The sequence below is a fragment of the Mchenga conophoros genome, linkage group LG23, assembly GCF_057382185.1.
Source record: "Mchenga conophoros isolate Kocher_MC1m ecotype Shallow Benthic linkage group LG23, M_conophoros_male_GT1.1, whole genome shotgun sequence".
NCBI classification, from domain to species: domain Eukaryota; kingdom Metazoa; phylum Chordata; class Actinopteri; order Cichliformes; family Cichlidae; genus Mchenga; species Mchenga conophoros.
This window is the reverse complement of record NC_140547.1, coordinates 9,783,225-9,800,621: the sequence shown is the minus strand read 5'-3', so window position 1 is coordinate 9,800,621 and position 17,397 is coordinate 9,783,225. Positions and strand designations below refer to the sequence as shown.

At 41.1% G+C, this 17,397-nt stretch overlaps 1 protein-coding gene across 6 annotated transcripts in view; it reads right to left on the bottom strand.

Annotated features, from left to right (window-relative positions):
* Positions 1-543: 543 nt before the first annotated feature.
* The window catches only part of nhsa (Nance-Horan syndrome a (congenital cataracts and dental anomalies)), a 66,986-nt gene continuing 50,132 nt past the window's right edge, over positions 544-17,397 (bottom strand). Inside the window, exons 2-10 of one of the 6 annotated variants that reach the window (XM_085264235.1) lie at positions 15,654-15,806; positions 15,011-15,123; positions 13,561-13,605; positions 13,264-13,326; positions 11,488-11,680; positions 9,148-9,279; positions 4,799-7,639; positions 3,888-4,011; positions 544-3,805 (exon numbers count right to left, since the gene is read on the bottom strand). In XM_085264235.1, coding sequence (XP_085120361.1) covers positions 3,181-3,805; positions 3,888-4,011; positions 4,799-7,639; positions 9,148-9,279; positions 11,488-11,680; positions 13,264-13,326; positions 13,561-13,605; positions 15,011-15,123; positions 15,654-15,806 — 4,289 coding nt within the window. In that variant the 3' untranslated portion in view covers positions 544-3,180. Of the gene's footprint in view, positions 3,806-3,887; positions 4,012-4,798; positions 7,640-9,147; positions 9,280-11,487; positions 11,681-13,263; positions 13,530-13,560; positions 13,606-15,010; positions 15,124-15,653; positions 15,807-17,397 lie in introns of those variants that run through there. The other 5 variants (XM_085264238.1, XM_085264236.1, XM_085264240.1 and 2 more) reach the window with 5 other exon arrangements.

Below are 17,397 nucleotides of genomic sequence, written 5' to 3'. Positions count from 1 at the left end.
CAAAAATACCAGCAAACCTTTTGTGCGTCACGGACCGGTTTATGTCCGACAATATTTTCACGGGCAGACCTTTACAGTGTCATGGATAAATAGAACAAAATAAAACCAGTACTGGTACAAAAAAAAAAAGAAAATTTATTCATAACACACGGGAAAAGACCCAGGGAAACCGAGTTAACGATAAAAACTATAAAAAATAACAATAAAAACCCTGAAAAACATAAATTTCACACCTGAGCCTCAACTCTTGCGGCCCGGTACCAAACGACTCACGGACTGGTGTACTCACTTTTATGAAATACTGTAAATAACTAATGGTATGGATAAACGGGCATTAAACATCCAAAGAGTAGGTAACTATATCTAACCCTAACCCTAATGCAAAGTCGAATAGAAATGTGTTATAAAAATATCTCAACATGATGTATTAATGACGAAGGGGCTCGTGAGTCTATCAGACAGGCTGTGTTGTAAGAGTGCAACACGTGAAGAAAGGTTGGTATTTTGATCTGAAGTAGCCAGAAATTAAAGATACATGAGACATTTTCAAAGCAGTCACATTTATTCATCTTTTTATACACATTTGCTAAGCAGCCTGTTGTGCTAGCAGTTGGCTTTGATAGGATTTACTATGGGATTTCAAGAATGCTTACTAAAAAATAAATACAAGACAACGTGTTCCACAGCTCAAAAATATACAAAGGTCTGAAATTAATGTAAACTTTAAAAACATGTTTTTTTTATTTTACATAAGAAGCAATTCAACAACCTTTGTAACAATTCTAAAACGTTATTTAATTTACAAGTTTGTACAAAAACCCCCACTAAAACCTACAAGTACTGTATACAGAGGTTGGTCTGTATCTAGATGAAATGCATCTAGTACCGTAAGTTTAGTTCTTTATTATTGGTTTGTTTTCAAGAACATTTCAGTCAAGTAAACGACAACAGTTCAATGCCACCACGTGTTTTTAGCCTTTGGTAGAAGCATTCCTGTACTTCACTCCTAAAGCATCCTCGGGGTGTGAATATTATTAAGGGAAACAGCTGCATGTACACATCTATAAATATCTCCAGGTACAGCAAGAGACAAAAAAACTTCACAAACATCATTTTGTCAGTGCAGGAAAAAAACAAAAAAGTTGGAATGAAGGTTCACAGACTTAACTCATTGTGTACCCTGTTATATAGTGTTATTAATATGAAAATTAAAAGGGTATTGACAGCATACCTACAGGGAAGAACAAGGCTTCTGCCAGTTTTGCATAATGTTTGAGTACCATCACTCCAATAAGCTCCATGTACTTATAAAATTATGGTGAATACATGGGACTAAAATATACCAGGGTTACAACCAAAACCTTACATTTATATTTTTGGCATTTAATTACATTTTTAATGAAATTTTATAATTAAGTTTCCAATTTGTCTCTGTAACCAGTGTCTCGTATAAGATCTAAAACACATCTCTTATGGACAAAATAAGTATGTGAATAAAAAATAAAAATTCCAGCACTTCATTGCATATTTTTGATCAAAGGTTTTTTGTGTATGTTATAAAAATAAATATATTTAGATTGGTTTGAGACAGAAAATATAGAAGTTATATTTTTTTGAATATTGAGGGGCAGAAAATGCCAAATCCAGACATTTCTCTTTTCAAGAGACTTAATAACCCGGCTCCATATTTAACCATACAATCAAAAATCTCACAAAAACACTCAACTTGCTGTGACCTCAGCTGCTTCATCACATATTTTCTCCTGTTGGATAAAATAAGGCATATTTGATCCTCTGAGTACTTTCCACTTGCCTCTTTCGACAATGCATAAACACATCATGTCAGCAAACCAGAAATGACCATTGGTAAGTTTTTCTTTATGACTTCAGCATTCTTTTCCAGCTCTCCGAGTTCCCTGCCTCGAACTTTTTGATCACTTTTTCATGTCCCATGTTAACACCTGCTCCTTTCTTGTCTCACGAGATTGTCAAGTTAGTGCTCGGCTTTGACACTTCCTGTCTCACCAATAATTACGTCTACCATTTCTTGCTATATGTACAGTATGTTAAAATATTCTAATAATAAGCTTTGATATAATTTAGTATATGACAAACTGAGTAAAATATACATAGTATCAATTCTGTTTACAGGAAATATGAATAGGGACTGAATGTTGACATTTGTCAATTCTGATGTTCATTTTGAGGGTATTAAAATCATTCGATGTAACTGGTTAGAGGAAATGTCCGTCTAATTGTATTCACAGAATACATACGGTTAATTATAACAGATCAACTTCTCTTGCTTATTTCTAAAAACGTTACGTTGTTGGGTTGGGTCTACAAGACTTTGGGAAATGTGCCTTAAACTAACAGAACAGCTATTAAACTCATTTCCAGCTCCATACTTTTATTTGCAGACTCTAGAGTAGCTTAGAGTGATTCACAGTTCATAATAATGCTTATTTATTTTATATGGGATGGTACCGCCTCTGACCATACTGGGGATCTCCATTAATTCTGACAGAGTTTTAGGTCAAAAAAGATTACTTTTAGGTGCACTGACCTCATTATTATACCTTGAACTCTGGCCATGTGTTGCTATGAGCATCACATATATATGGAAGCCTGTTTCCGCCACAAAAAAAAAAAAGTATTCATAACTCCAAATTTCGAGTTATCTTTCTCAAAAAGTAACTTAACATTTTGACTTACTTTTCTTCAAAATTTTGAGTTAGTAACTCGCCATATCCTTCTGGTTAACAAGAAAATGACGTCATTCACGTAGATTACTGATTGGCAAAGCTAACTCTAAATTTGGAGTTACTTTTCTTAAAATTTTGAGTTAATAAGTCAAAATTCCATACATATACGATAGAAAATAAAGAAAAGAAAAATAGGTCCCCGTTTAAATTTAGAACTGAGAAGATTTTCCGGTTTGTAAATCATATTTTTCCATATAATGCAGACGCAAAACAAGAGCCAACTGTTCATTTCATAAAGATGTTTTCTTAGAAATGCAGTCTGTATAAAACACCATCAATTACTAAATTTATGATTTTCTTTAAAAAATGTTCACGTTCGTCTAATTTTCTCTCCTTCTCTCCTCATTCTGGTCCATCTTTTTTTGTTTGTCTGTTTGCTGTAAACTAATAAAATTACTTAATTATTGCTTTTTTTTTATGTGGAGCCCTGCGATGAGTGGTCGTCATGAGGGCTCCCATCCGAGTTCTCTGTCTCACCCTCAGAGATGGCCTGCATGGGCGTTGAGTACAGCCTGCTGCGCATGCTGTAGCGGCTGCTGTTGGCAGGTGGTGGGATCCTGGAGCGTCCCTGCCTTGAGGCCGCAGATGTATGGAAGGATTTCGGTGAAAAGCCCTCTGCGTTGGTTTTCAAGTAGGGGCTGGAAAGGTGGTCTTGTCCTGATTGGGGCTGCTGCTGAGGGAAGGTGTTGTCGTCGGGGTGTATGGGTGACTCCATTAGAGTGTCTCCAAGTGATTTAGGGGTGATGGGACTCTTGAGGATCTCTGTAGCTGACATGCGGTAACTAGTGTCGGAGCGGCTTCCTTTCTTAAGCAGCAGTAGTTTGAACTCCTCGTTGGAGGTGCTGGACTTTTTTGCATTCCTGTAAATGGGACCGGGGACTCTGTGCAGGCCAGGTGGGGTCACAGCGGAGGAAGGTGATGCCACAGAGATAGGGGAGCTTGCAGTGCTGTTAGGTGGCGTGTTCCCCGAAGCGCCACCGAGGCGATTCCTCACACCCAACTCGGCAGAGTCTTTTCTCCCCAACACTTTCCTTTTAGACCTGAAGAAGACCACATTGATTAAAGAATTTCTGTACATTTTGAGTATACACAAACAAAATCCTATTTATCTAAGATACTAACCTGTGTATCATAGCGAATAAATCCTCAGTGGTGCGAGACTTAGTGGGGGACAGAAACACGGTGTCATCCTCTGGCCTTGACTCATCATGCACTGAGGACAGAGTGCTGTCACTGAGAGTGGAGTCTGTTAACAGGAACATTTCACACATATGAATATACTGCATCCTGTATATTCCACACTAACCAACCATTTAGCAATTTTTCATAATTTGTTTTGTTCAAAAAGCTCATTCAATTATTAGATATATCAAGTTTCAGCAGCTTTTGTATAAGTAAAATTACAGAAGAGATTCAGTTTACATACATAAAAAAGATCGTTTCCGCACCCTTAAAATTTATCTTGCACCTCCATCCTAGAACTTTTATTCACAATTAACAAGCTCTATGATCCTTTACAGGGGTCAGCAATTTTTTGAGCCATAAATCCTATTTCAGAGAATATTCCCACAATTGGAAGAACTTAGGGACAAAAACAGGCAGAATTGACCTCCATCCACCCATTTTATTAAATGTTTATCCAGCTTACAGTCTCAGAGGGGCTGCAGTCTACCCCAGCAGTCACAGAGCAAAATGAAGGGTACATCATATCAGCCTGAGCAGGTTGCCAGTCCCTCACAGGAGCAGAGAGAGGCAGATAACCACACAGTCTCACATCCAAACCTACAGGTAATTCAGAATCACCAGTTACCCAAACACACACACAGCTTTGTGTCACAGGAGGAAGTCCAGACAGGCACACAGAAAACATGCAAACTCCACACAGAGATGACAGACCTTATTGCTGTGGCAGCGCTAATGACTGCAACAGACAGTACAGAGGCAAAAAGCAGGAGAAAAAGGTGCAGAGCAGAGAGTTGCATTGAGTACAAACTGGGGTTGAGGAGGGGATCACAAGGACATTAAGTCATTACCTTTACTAAAATAGTCCTCCATGTCTGGCATGGACTCCTTGCTTTCCTGTGAGATACATTCGGATGACTCGCCCAATGAATCCATTTCTTTGCTGTCTTCATTGCTGATTGGACTGCTTTGCAGCGTCTCCAACTGACTGTCAGTAGCAGGCACTTTATCCTGACTGCTGGGTCTATTGGGGGAACTGTGTAGGACAGGAGGAGGAGGAGGAGGATACGCCTCTTCTTCTTCTTCAGAGTGCTGTTGCTGTAAAGTCTCAGACTGTGAGTCTCCGAGGCAGGCAGGTGTTTCTGGCAGCTCTCTACAGGTCTCTCTTTCTTGACTTCTGGTTTGTTCGGGGACTTCTGGACCTTTCTGGTTCAAACATGAGTCTGACTGGAGCCTGACTGTTGTCACACACTTTGCAGGAGCCTCTTGCTCCGGCTCGTTCCTTGTCTCAGTCTCACATGCTGACCTTCCACTTGTAAGCTCTTCATTTGAGGTAAACACACCTGACTCCTTTGAGGATAGGTGAAGATGATGGTGGTGTGAGTTGTACAGTGCGGGACTCTTAAGCTCTAAAGATTTACTAGTGGAAAGTTTGCTAGGTGAGTTCACAGTGGGATATTGGAATTTGGGAGTGGTGTGATTTTCATGCTGCTCCTTACTGATCGATCGGAGGTGTACTGAGTTCAGCACCGTGGGCGTAATGGACAGGCAATAGGCGTTGAATACCTCTGGGTTGTGAGGTACTATAGGCTTGGCTGACACTGCTGCTTTTTGTTTGTTTTGGTGAAGGATTTGCATCTGGGTCTTGTAAGCTGTCGCCTTGTTGTTGACGCTATGAAGGGCACTTAAGTCGAGATGAGAGGGAGGGATAATTGGCAGCTCCAGATCTCTCTTTGAGGTTGCACCATCCCTAGAGGACAGTGACTGAAGTGAAAGTGATGAGAGAGAGGACTTCCTCTCTGGGACTTTGGGCTTCCTTTTACCACTTGATGGAGACAGTGGCCCAGGGAAAAAGGTAGAGGGAAATGAGGAGGTGGGTGTTTCTGATTGACTGGAGTAGCCACTGGATGGGCTTGCCAGGCCTGCCAACTTCTCTGGGGATATGAGCTTGAAATCTTCCTCGACTGATGGAAGTGAAGGGGTGGTAGCTCTGGAGCCAGACTGGGACGTCTGCGACTCAGAGCTATCCTGTGACTTGATGCATTCAATAACCGTCGTACCTGTAGCTGTGCTGGAGTTTGACAACGATCGGTAAGGATCTGTGGATTTCAAATCATTCAGGAGCCACAGATCTGCATAGTCTGACTGCAAAACCCCCTCATCCTTAAATGAATGTGTATCTGTGGAGACTAAGTCGGGTAGATCAGCTGAGCCCTCAACCCCCCAGCCTACCCGGGTTTCTCTGACCAGTGAGGAGTTTTCAGTGTGAGCCAGAGAGCCAGACAAAGCCAGCTGCAGTTTCCTCTCCTTTGCAGACAGATGAAGTTGCTGCCCACATGTAATCTTTGGTTCTTTCTTAATAGGGATGTTTCCCTCACTGCATATTTTCCTTAAGGAGGAGCTCCTCTTAGGTGGCGATGGCTTCACCTTTGGTTTTTTTAAGGAGAGGCAGCGTCTTCCCAGTGTCATGTGACCACTTGAGTCTGACAGGCCACAGTCAGTGCCTGAGGGTGCATAGTTATTATAAGTGAAGCTTTGGCTACCTTTCAAGCCGCAGTCAAAGTGCATGGAGGTGTAGTAACCTTCGTTGTCCACAGAGTAGTGCGAGACGGTGTCTGCTTTCTCTGACGGTGGTTTGTCGGAGAAGCTGCTCTCACAGGTAGCCATACTGGTGAAACTGGGGCAGCCCAGACTGCTCTCAGCCTCTCTGCTTGGCTCGGGGCTGAAGCCCTGTGACCCCGGAGGCTCTGGATTGGGGTAACTCCACTCCCCCTCGATGGGATTGCTGACACCAACTTCTTCTAATATGTCCATAGCTGTGGAGGAGAAGGAGCCTGCTCTTTGGGTCCTGAGGCCCTGATAGTGGTCCAGCAAGAAGCCTGTCTGGTCATCGTTAGTATGAGTGGCAGCGTTTAAAGAGAGCTCAGAGTCACAGTGGGAGGAGCCGGTCAGAGGTGGAGATGCGGCAGGAGGGATTGTTTCTGATGTCTGGGAGGGGCATGTGGAACTGCTCCCGCTCCAGTTCCCGCTGGAGGACTGGTGGTCCTCCTTATGGTCTATCTGGCCTCCCAGCACTGCTGCAGCAGAGATGGAGTGCATAGGGCTGCTGAAGGTGTCCGAGCTAGATGAGATCTCACAGCTGCCCATGTCAGCTTTTCTAGGCAGGTGAGATCTGGTCCGTTCCATCCAGCTGCGCTCCGGACTCTGTGACAGCTGCTTGTACTTAAGGCTTCCTAGCTGGTGTTCAGACATGGCCTGGTCATCAGTACTCTCCTCTTCATCCTTCAGAGTCAACTTCCTAGAGCCAGTCAGAAACCCCTCAGTGTCGAAGGGGGAAAGGTCCTCCTCATCGTCGCTGTCGTTATGTCCGTTGTCCAACATTCGGCTGGTGTCTCGGGGCAGACTCCGAGAACGCAGGTGTGCTCCAACGGAGGCACTGAACATGGCGTCCGAGGTCTCAGGGAGGGAGGAGATGTTTCCTGCAGAATGTGAGAGGGAGAGGGAGACTCCCTGGCCTCTCTGGAGCCTGATCCTCCTTCGAGATGGTGCTCCTGAGATCAAAAAGTCTTCTGTCTGACAACCCGAGTCTCTGGTGTTGAGATGGCTGGCAAACTCTTGCATGGAAGGGGTGATATCTGCACTGGCGTGAACTATCACTGTCCGCTCTCTGGAGCCAGGAGAGTCATCAGAATCTGTGAGAAGCAAGACGCACACAAAATACAAGAATAAGAAATTCAAATGTCTTTCTTCATGTATTTAAAGGTAACCTGTTATAAAAAAAATACTTTCAGGTGCTCCACTTGTCACAAAGTGTCACCACAGGAGGTGGTTGCACGTTTGATTTGGCAGATCTTTACACTTTTGCCCTTCCTGAGAGAAACTGCAAGGGATTTGTCTGTTGTAATGCTTGTCTTTATGTTCTGTCATATATAAACTGCTACAATTGTGGATGCTCAAATCAAACATGGCCAAAGTTTCAAATAAGAAAATCAAGTATATATGTAGAAGTAATCCTTGTGAGTCAAACATGCTTGAAATACTCTTTCAGGCAGTTTTTCTATTCTTGGTTTGTGACGATATCACTGAGAGGGATATGCCAAATATGATAATTTCAGCCATACAGTGGAAGGACCTGTACAGCTTGTTTTGGACAGGACGGCCTGCATTAAGGCCCAGAAAAACATAAACAAGCATTATTTTGAACTGTGAATCACGCAAAGCTACTCTAAGCATGGTCCAAGAAAACTAATATGGAGCTGGAAATGAGCAGTATGAGTGGGGTGGGGGAGTTCCAACCGGCACTTTGCATCTTCCCATCTTATTTTCCATCAACTCTGCTGTTGATGGTCCAATGAAAATATTATAGGGATAGTTAACCACTAAATACAGTTTGCAACACTGATAGATGCACACTTCTTAATACACAGTTAAATTTGGTAGCTGTAGTTTGGTAGAAAGAAAACAGTACCCATATGAAGTTCTTTAAATGTATTTTTTGGAGAACCACTGTATTCAATAGAATACATACATCTACAAGTCTGAATTGGGTACTAACTCAGTCCAAAACAACAGTGATGAATAAATGTGTAGTAGGTAGGTATCGTGCTGTCTAAAAAAATCTTAAAATAAACATTTTCCCTCTTATTATAAGCTTCTGGTATTTTTTAAGTCAGGGGAAGCTGTTTGCCAGCCACAAGTAAATGCAAAAATGCAAAAAAAAACAAACATCCTACTTAATACCAGATACTAGGCCAATTGTGTGGTGGAATTAAACGGCATTCAGCAAACATGAGAAACATTTAAACCCCACAACTATGAAAAGGTTGTGAAAAATAAATGCTAACAAGGTCCACTAGGTAAAATCAAGCAAAGCAAGCATGTGACAAGATTACCACAACTATGCACAGTAATTGAGGAGCAGTTTGGATTTGTTTCAGGATAATTCAAACAATAGTCAAAGTAGTCCAGATAGTATTTTAGTAATTATCTGAGTTAAAAAAAAAAATACTATTTAACTATGCATTTAGTTCAGAAAGCAGTACTGGCCAATGTGAATTTGGTATTCAAAAATACCTTATAATTGTAACATATGCGCTTGTGCACTACACTCACTATTAGTTCTAGTAACTACATAAAACAATAGAGGAAAAACGAAACTGAATCAAGTTTGTGTTCGCATGTGTCAGTTTAAGGAACATACCTAAGTCTCGCTGCACCTGTCTCGGAACGCCGGCAACAGTCCTCCGTCTCCTCAGCTTCCGTCTCCTCTGAAGCAAAGACTGCGAGTGAACGAGCGAGCAACGCACACTAGCATCTCTGTCAAAGCCAACCCCTGCAATGGAGACAGCACATCTGAGGAATCTTTGTTTGGTGGCGACTGCAGAGATTCCTTCTTTAACTCTCACGCTGTCACATAAAGAAACATTTAAGGTGACGCTCGGCCGTACCAAATTTAGGTGTTGCACAAAAATAGCAGTGAGGAGTGGAGCAAAGAGATCTGACAGAACTCAAAGTAGTAAGTTATTTACTGCTTAACGTAATGACAAAGCAGTAATTGTAAGAAACTTTGGAAAAGGACAGAAAACAAATGGTACTGATGATGGGTTTTGTACACATAAGAGAACTCCTGATGTGCAGGGTTCTGCTTTCCCTCTCTATATGATTTACTGCCATGTGATTGCAGGTCAGAGCTTTCAGCTCCATAGCGATTGCTGTGCTTTGCTTACAATGTGCATTTTTTACCCTCCACTGTCTCTGACTCGGCCGGTGTTGTTGTACAGCTCTCCTTTTGAGTGAGAATGAGCGAGAGTAAATAACGTCAGGCTGCCCTTTTCAACAATCTGGACAGAACTAATCAGCATTCATGTCATTGCATCTCGCCTCTTTGCAACAGCAGGCACAAAGCGTCAAAGGATGAGAAACAAAGTTAACTGGGCACAAAGCATGACTTGCACATTGAGAGTGACTGGAGCAACATTAATTGTGGCTTGTTTAGTAGTGATTGAACTGCAACACTTCCTTATATCTTCCAGGTACTTCATTGTTTCAAGAAAATTAGACAGTGAAAAAAATTTTAGTATCATGAGGAAGAGCCAAAACCAAACATTGTTCATTTGAGCACATATAGTTAACTTCATCTCCCTTTTAGTTTTCAATTTATGTTTTTCGTTTTTTTTAACAGTTTAATATACTTTTAGTAAATAATTTTCAAATGTTTAATCACAGTTTTTAGCAAAATACTGTCCTGTTTATCCATTAACCTAGCTTACAATGTTGTTAGTAGCATTAGTTAACAGTTTTAACTGTTAATCCATAAATTTAGCTTATGTAGATAACACCTTTTAAATAAAAACTTTAGGTTTAACTGCTCACCAACTTAAAAAAAATGGCCAACATATTAAACTAATATTTCTTCTTCTTCTTTTTTTGGATAGCATTATCTAATATTTTCAGCTGTTAATCCATTTAGCTAAAAATGATTATAGCTATTTGCTAACAGATTGACTGTTAGGACTTACTACTTGTAATTTACTAGAATTTACCAATTTTTATAAATTATGCTGAACAATTAATCATTTTTTTGTTGCTAATTTATAACAGTGTTATCTAAAAAATATAACAGCTGTTTACATTATTTACTACTGCTTTTCAGCTCCATTACTTTCAGTCAGGTTAATAGTTTTGCTAACTTTTAACTAGATTAGCTAATTAGTAATTAGTAAATCCCTAACTTATGGTAGAAGTAAAAAATATTAAAATACCTTTTTTTTTTTTTTTCCTTTTTTTTTTTTTTTTTTTACTGAGTGTTAGCAAGTTGTGTCGCTACTCTAAAAATATAGCTATGGGAAAGTGATAGCTTAGCTTGCCAGCTCTAGCAATCAGAAGAAACAGAGGGAAAGAGCTAGCTTAGCACTATGTACAAATCAACCACCCCCATGACCTATAACGAATATGGGTACATAGGAAGGTCAGCATGTAGAACTACTGCTATAATGGCTAATTAGCCTGAAAAAGGGGATGATTTGTTTATTTTAGCATGACTGAAAACAAAGGTTAAACAATAAGCTTGGCTTTGCTAAAATGTATATAAATCCAACTAATCTTTATATCCCTTTTTCTTTTTTGAGCAAAGGAAAAATGTAAATTTACACTTTTATGGCAAGACTGGTGCCTTAAATTTCATTTTGCCAAAAATCACAAAATTATTTTTAAACACTTCTGGTTTTGTAAAGATTTGAAAATACATTATATGAGCTGTAATTACAATGTTTCAGAGCTGCCTCTACGCTGTGCGTCTTTGCTTTTTCACCTTCCAAAGTCAAGCAAGCTGGCTCCTTGTTTCCAGTCTTTATTCTAAACTTAATATAAGCTGGTTGTTGCTTTGTTGTCTGAGTGGTATCAATATTCCTATTTAACACTAAAGGAAAAAAAGTTTATATGCAGGAAAAAAAAAAACCCAGAAAGGTGGCTGCAACTGCTGACAACTGCACACCACACCTTAGTTCAGTCACAACAATCAGATTCAGTGATTTCAATTTACCGGTCACATTAATGGGGATGACACATGAGGTGATGACTTGGGAATTGCTTTTCATTCTCTCTTCTGGAGTGGGCAGCGGCAGAGCTTTAGACCAGTTAGTCTGCTTGTCCAGGGTGGAGGGGATGTTAGGGATGGGAAACTTAGACCGGTGACCTAGAGCCACCCCGTCAGAGTCGGGGTCAGAGGGCGCAGCCTGCAACAGATGGATATTTGCATGGTTAGATTGTTAAGGTTAGGCCAGCATTACATGAAATATGGTTTGGCGGAGTTAGAAAGTGACCAAACTCAGCTTCAGGAAGGGGAATGTGCTGATTAAAGTAAGGGATTAGACTGGTATTGTCCAAGTGTTTATTTGGGAAAGAACTGAAGAGTAGATGAAGAGATTAGTGTCTTATTAATAATCTGCAGCAGTCAGTGCTCCCTTCTTTGCAGGCAGAACAGAGGTAAATCAATACACATGCCCTTCCAGCTGCTGAGTTTAATGTTGGAGTGCAAAGAAACCATTAAGTCATGGAAATGAACAGCATGCTTCGGAAAAAAGGGAGAATGGAAAGCACAAGAAGCATTCAAAGAATCTCTACGTCATGCAAAAATTAAGGTTCAGAAACCCGACTGTGTCCGAGCCTCAGGCTAATAAAAAGTTTGACACACACACACACTACAGAACACGTCTTGACAGATACTTTACAAATAAATAAAATGATGCCTCCTTCACTCACAGGATATGACAAACTATAACTTCAATTCTTAGCTCATGCTCCAACATTCCAAAATTTTTCCGAGGGTCTCCTGCATCATAACAAGTGTCCAGAAATCTCTGAGAGGAAATACTTCACAGCAGCGTTCCTCAACCATGGGCCTCCTCAGACTCTGCAGAGCCACTTGTCTTTATATCTGCATGCTAAATGAATTTCTTACCTTGAGATTCCAACACAGAGACACATGTGAAACTGGGAGTGATTCTCAGTTTCAACTGGTTCCGACCTCCACAACCCGACAACCTCCCACCCCCATTTAAAGGCAACCCTCGAGCCTTTGTGCTCCCTGTTCCCAGCAGACCAATGAGACCCTGACAAAACCCCGACCACAAAAGAAACTGGTTTCCTTGGAAACTTCTCGCAACTAGGAGGGAAAAAAAATCAAAGGAAGACCATTTACAGCTGATTTGTTTTGAGAACGGTTTCAGGAGTGCCTGAGAGGAGGGATGAGCGGGCTGAGAGAAAGAGACGAGGGATTTGAGAAAAAGGAGGAAGAGTGGGCACGTACGGGATGAGGGGAAATAAAAAAGGAGCGGCAGAGTTTGAAGCTCATTCCTGTCTCACGACGGGCATCAAGCACGATACTTGTTTAAAAAAAGAAAAGAGAATCAAGAGAGAAACACGAGGCTGTCAGCTGTACAGTGGGGAAACCACAGCACAGAGGGATCATGGGTAATCACAGGCGCAAGTTTCGAGAAGCCGACCCTATCATTAGAGAAACCCAGGCGGCTGTGATTGTGGCCCACATACACATTCCTCACATACTCCAAGCCCTTCATATGAACTCAAACAACAACAACAACAGTATGTAAACATGTGATGTGTGGGTGAAACTTTAAAGAGGTGCTCCCCTTCAGTATCACCCCACCCTCTCAACCGGGTGGAGCAGGATGGCTACTACTGCCAGTAAGAGAGAGGGCATGCATTTAAAAAGAGATAAGTAGAGGTCAGTCGGGGCGGACATGTGAAATAAGGTGTTAGGAATAGGAGGACGGCGAGGGAGGGAAGGGACCAATACCTTTCTGCTCCAGGGAGAGAAGTGGCAACATTCGGTAGGGGAGGAGGAGCTGGTGGATTCGAACTGAATTACAGGGTGAAAAACAAACAAACAAAAAAGGACAAAAGCACATGGCAGGAATGAACATGGAGATCTTCAACACACAAACATAAGAGACAACATTAGGGAGGAATATGAACACTGAAATATTTGGGTCAAGGCAGGCTGGTGAGCTGATGCTGAACCAGTTATGGTGATGAAAAAATGAATAAAACATGAATGAAGCAGCACACACGTGACAAACACAGTCCCCTTTACCTGTGCTAACTGTGTCGTTGCATCTCTAAAATGCCTCTCTGGCTCCTTTGATCAAAGGAAATAAAAACCATACAAATATTATTTAAAGGGAAATCATTATGCACATTTCCAACTACATTTTTAAAAAGATTCTTGAAAACTCTGATTTGTCTTATACTGTTTTAACTCCCTTTCCCTCCCTTCATCAAGCCAACTTTCTTCTGATTGGCTCCCCTTCTCGGACAGAAGGCTTGGACAGGTGTAATGGTCATTTTTTCAGATGCTGCTTGCTGCTCTTCATTGCGCACAAGATGTCTTTTAGAATCAAGGCATTGAGAGATAACCGTCCCGTTTTAGAGGCCATAAAGTCTGTGTCAGTGATGGCGGTGGCAACGGTATCCTGCAGGTTTTAGATGTGTCCTTGATCCAACACAGCAGATTTAAATGGCTAAATGACCTCCTCAACATGTCTTTGTGACATGACATTTGATTCAGGTGTGTTGATCCTGGATGAGATCTAAAACCTGCAGGACACCGGCGCTCGAGTCCTGGAGTTCGAGATCCCTGATGTAAGTGAAACTTAGTGTTTTGTAGCACAATAAGTGGACAGTTAAACAAATACAGTAGGAGAAAATATAAGGCACATCTGAATGATTTATGACTGGGAATGCAGTTGGAGGCTAACTACACAAGCAGAGCCTCAGTTATGGTCACAGCACAGTGTGTGCTGTAATGTCATCGCAACCCTCAAACCATTCATATCGGTGCTTGACGTGTCTCAGTTCAGAAAGAAAGCTCTGCATCAGTGCTGGTACGGACAGATTTGTTTCACAGTTTTTCCAGAATGGATTTTCCATCTGATCCTTTTCTGTGATCTGGGACAGGCTATTATAGCATTTAGCTGTACCATAATATACTGGTACTGAAGATAACCTTGACATTTAAAAATAAAACTACAATATTTATATAAAAATGCATATTAGAATATTATAAATAACAGCGTCATTACTAAAACACAACCGGGTGTAAACTAGTGACATTTCATTAGTTTACAGTCTGGGAAAGAGAGGAGACTGACCTGAGATCATATAAGGAATATCTGCTCTTACTGATGTCAGCAAGAGCCAAGATTGGAAAAAAAAAACTGTCTTAAACTGAGTGTTTGTCTGAGCTGTTGGCTCACAGGGATTACTTGTATACGCACTGACTTCTTTATTGGAAACTATGGCCATGGGTAGTAAAAGCACTGACCACTGGTGTGGTATATGTAAGAAAATAAATAAAAGCAGATTAAGTTCCCTTTAAAATGCAATAGAAGCAACATTTGAATATCAAAAGATGATTATTTTTCACATCTGTGTCTATCAATATGAATTATAGTGATGGTGTCACTGGACTTGGTGATTTTCATACTGAAATCAAGAAGATCTTTTAAAGCAGTTTGGATCAAAGTCGAGGACAATCGTCTCACCGTTGTTAAATTTGTTCCCCTCTGAGGGGGGGGACACATCGGCATTGGGGGCACCGGCGAGATTGCGATGGTAACTCTCCGCTCCCTGCTGCCCGATCGTCTCCTCTGGTGATCTGCAGCAAAAAAGATGTAAAACACTGAAGATCAATTGTATTTGTTCACTGAGATAATAAAATATAAGTGTCGAGAGGTGTCACATGCAGACCGACCTGCGGGGTCAGATTAATCTGGTTAGATATGAGTCCTTGGTCAGCCATTTTTTCTGCATTGAATTTACCCAGGAATTATTGTGTAGTGTTGTGCTTAAGAGTGCATGGCTAAAGTGATTATGATGAATTCATAAGTGCACTTCTTTGATGCTTGACTATTTATGGTTTTTTTAAGTTGTAGATAGACTGTCTGTGTGAAAATGGCCTCTGAACATGCTTGTTATTTACGTTGTAGTTGCACAACATGTCCACTAGAGGGCACGATGCCTCCAAACACAGGCTGCAGACCTGCCTGGAAGGATGCATGTTATAGCTGAAATGTTTTTAAATGGCACATAAGGGAAAAGTGAACAGTTTATTAACTAGGCATGACAGAGAGCAGCTTTCCCTCCTGTGTTGCAATCTGAGGAGCTGAGTGCTCCTGAGGGCCTCACCTCGGTGCAGGGCCCACAGGCTGGTTTTGGCTTGCCTGTGGAGCTCTTCCACACATTCTGGCCGCGTAGAGGGATGGAAAACGTTCCTCTGCTGATGCCAGGGAGCTTGGTAGTGTGCTGTCAGCTTACTCTCCACATCCAGGTTAGATACCGCTGTCAGGGAGAGAGAGATAGCTAAAAATGACAAACCTTTTCTAGTGAAATTCAACAGTGTGGTCACAGACAATCCAGTGTCATCATTTATAAGGCACAAGGGCATCTATATGATCCTAAAACATCTCACTGAAGCACAAATTAAGCCACACCCATGTGACTAGGTAATAGTTTGAAACGTGTTGCTTTACATTGGAAGTTTAGTGAGGAGAAATGGTCACAAAAAGATCTCAATTGAATGAGCCTTCCATTAATAGAGAAAGCTCCAACAATCAGACGAACCTCTATGAGTAATCACTTGGTTTTGCTATTCTGTGGGAAGCAACGTTTTTCCAATCGTCTGGAAAAAGCCACTTTAAATCTTAGCATCAGTTTCAAGTTGTCAAGTTGTCAGATAGTCAGATGTCTATTCATATTAATGTACAGAATTCACCTGCTTGCTGCTACTACTGCAAATTCACCCAGTGTATGTATATATATATATATATTTGCACATGTCGAGGAGCGTGTCAGGCTACATTTCACTGTGTGTTATACTTGTATAACTATGCATGTGACAAAGAACCTTGAACCTTGAAGTTCCTAACTGACTGTAGAGGCACCAGGTGTGAACTTTTGCTGCTGTAGCTCATCTCCTTCAAGCTTTGAGATGCTCTTCTGCATATCTTGTTTTTAACAACTGGTTATTTGAGTTACTATTGCCTTCAGCTTGAAGCAGTCTGGCCATTAATAAGCCACTGTCACCCAGAGAACTAACCAAATTGTTTGCGGAGGATTTAAGAGACAAAGTCACCGTCCTTCCCCATTCTGATGCTCTGTTTGAATTTCAGCAGGCTGTCTTGACAATGTTTACATGCCTGAATGCATTCATTTGGTGCCACGTGATTGGATGATTAGATACTTGTATTAACAAGCAGGTAAACCTAATGAATTGGCTGGTGGGTCATTAATTAGTTAATTTATTCTGTCACTTTATAGAGACCAGCTTTTCATCATAATTAGCTGATATTTCACTAGTTTATCCAACCTGTTATCTGATAACTTTAACAGTCAGATTTTTATCGTTCATGGATTTCCTTTAAAGGACAATGGCTACTATCAGTCCATTATTTCGTCATGCTTCTTGTAACCCTTATTGAGACATGATGGCTGCATCACGGAAAGGCAGCTTTCATCACGACTGTACTGGACGTTCATTCAGGCATTTTTGTGGTTAAAATGTGTGACGTCCACATTTTCTGAAACAAATGCAACTGATGAGCTTTGCTTTGTGGTGGCTTTGAATGTTATCTCCTTCTACATATGAACACTGAAGGGTTTTTTATTAGTTGGGAGAACAACAGAGTCAGCTTAAAGCCTGAGACTAAAAATCCAGATAATCACATCCAATGTTAGCAGCACAATAGCCTGTTTACTAATGCAATGCTATCACCTGCAGCCAAACAATAGGTATTAATGCAACCTGATAGTGTGACTTTCATCCTCTAAACACTGACCAATACATGGAATAACCCCACTGCTCCCCCTTACATCTCCTCGAGTTACTGCACCGCTTCAAATTACACATAATGCATGGAGGGGCTGCATGAAT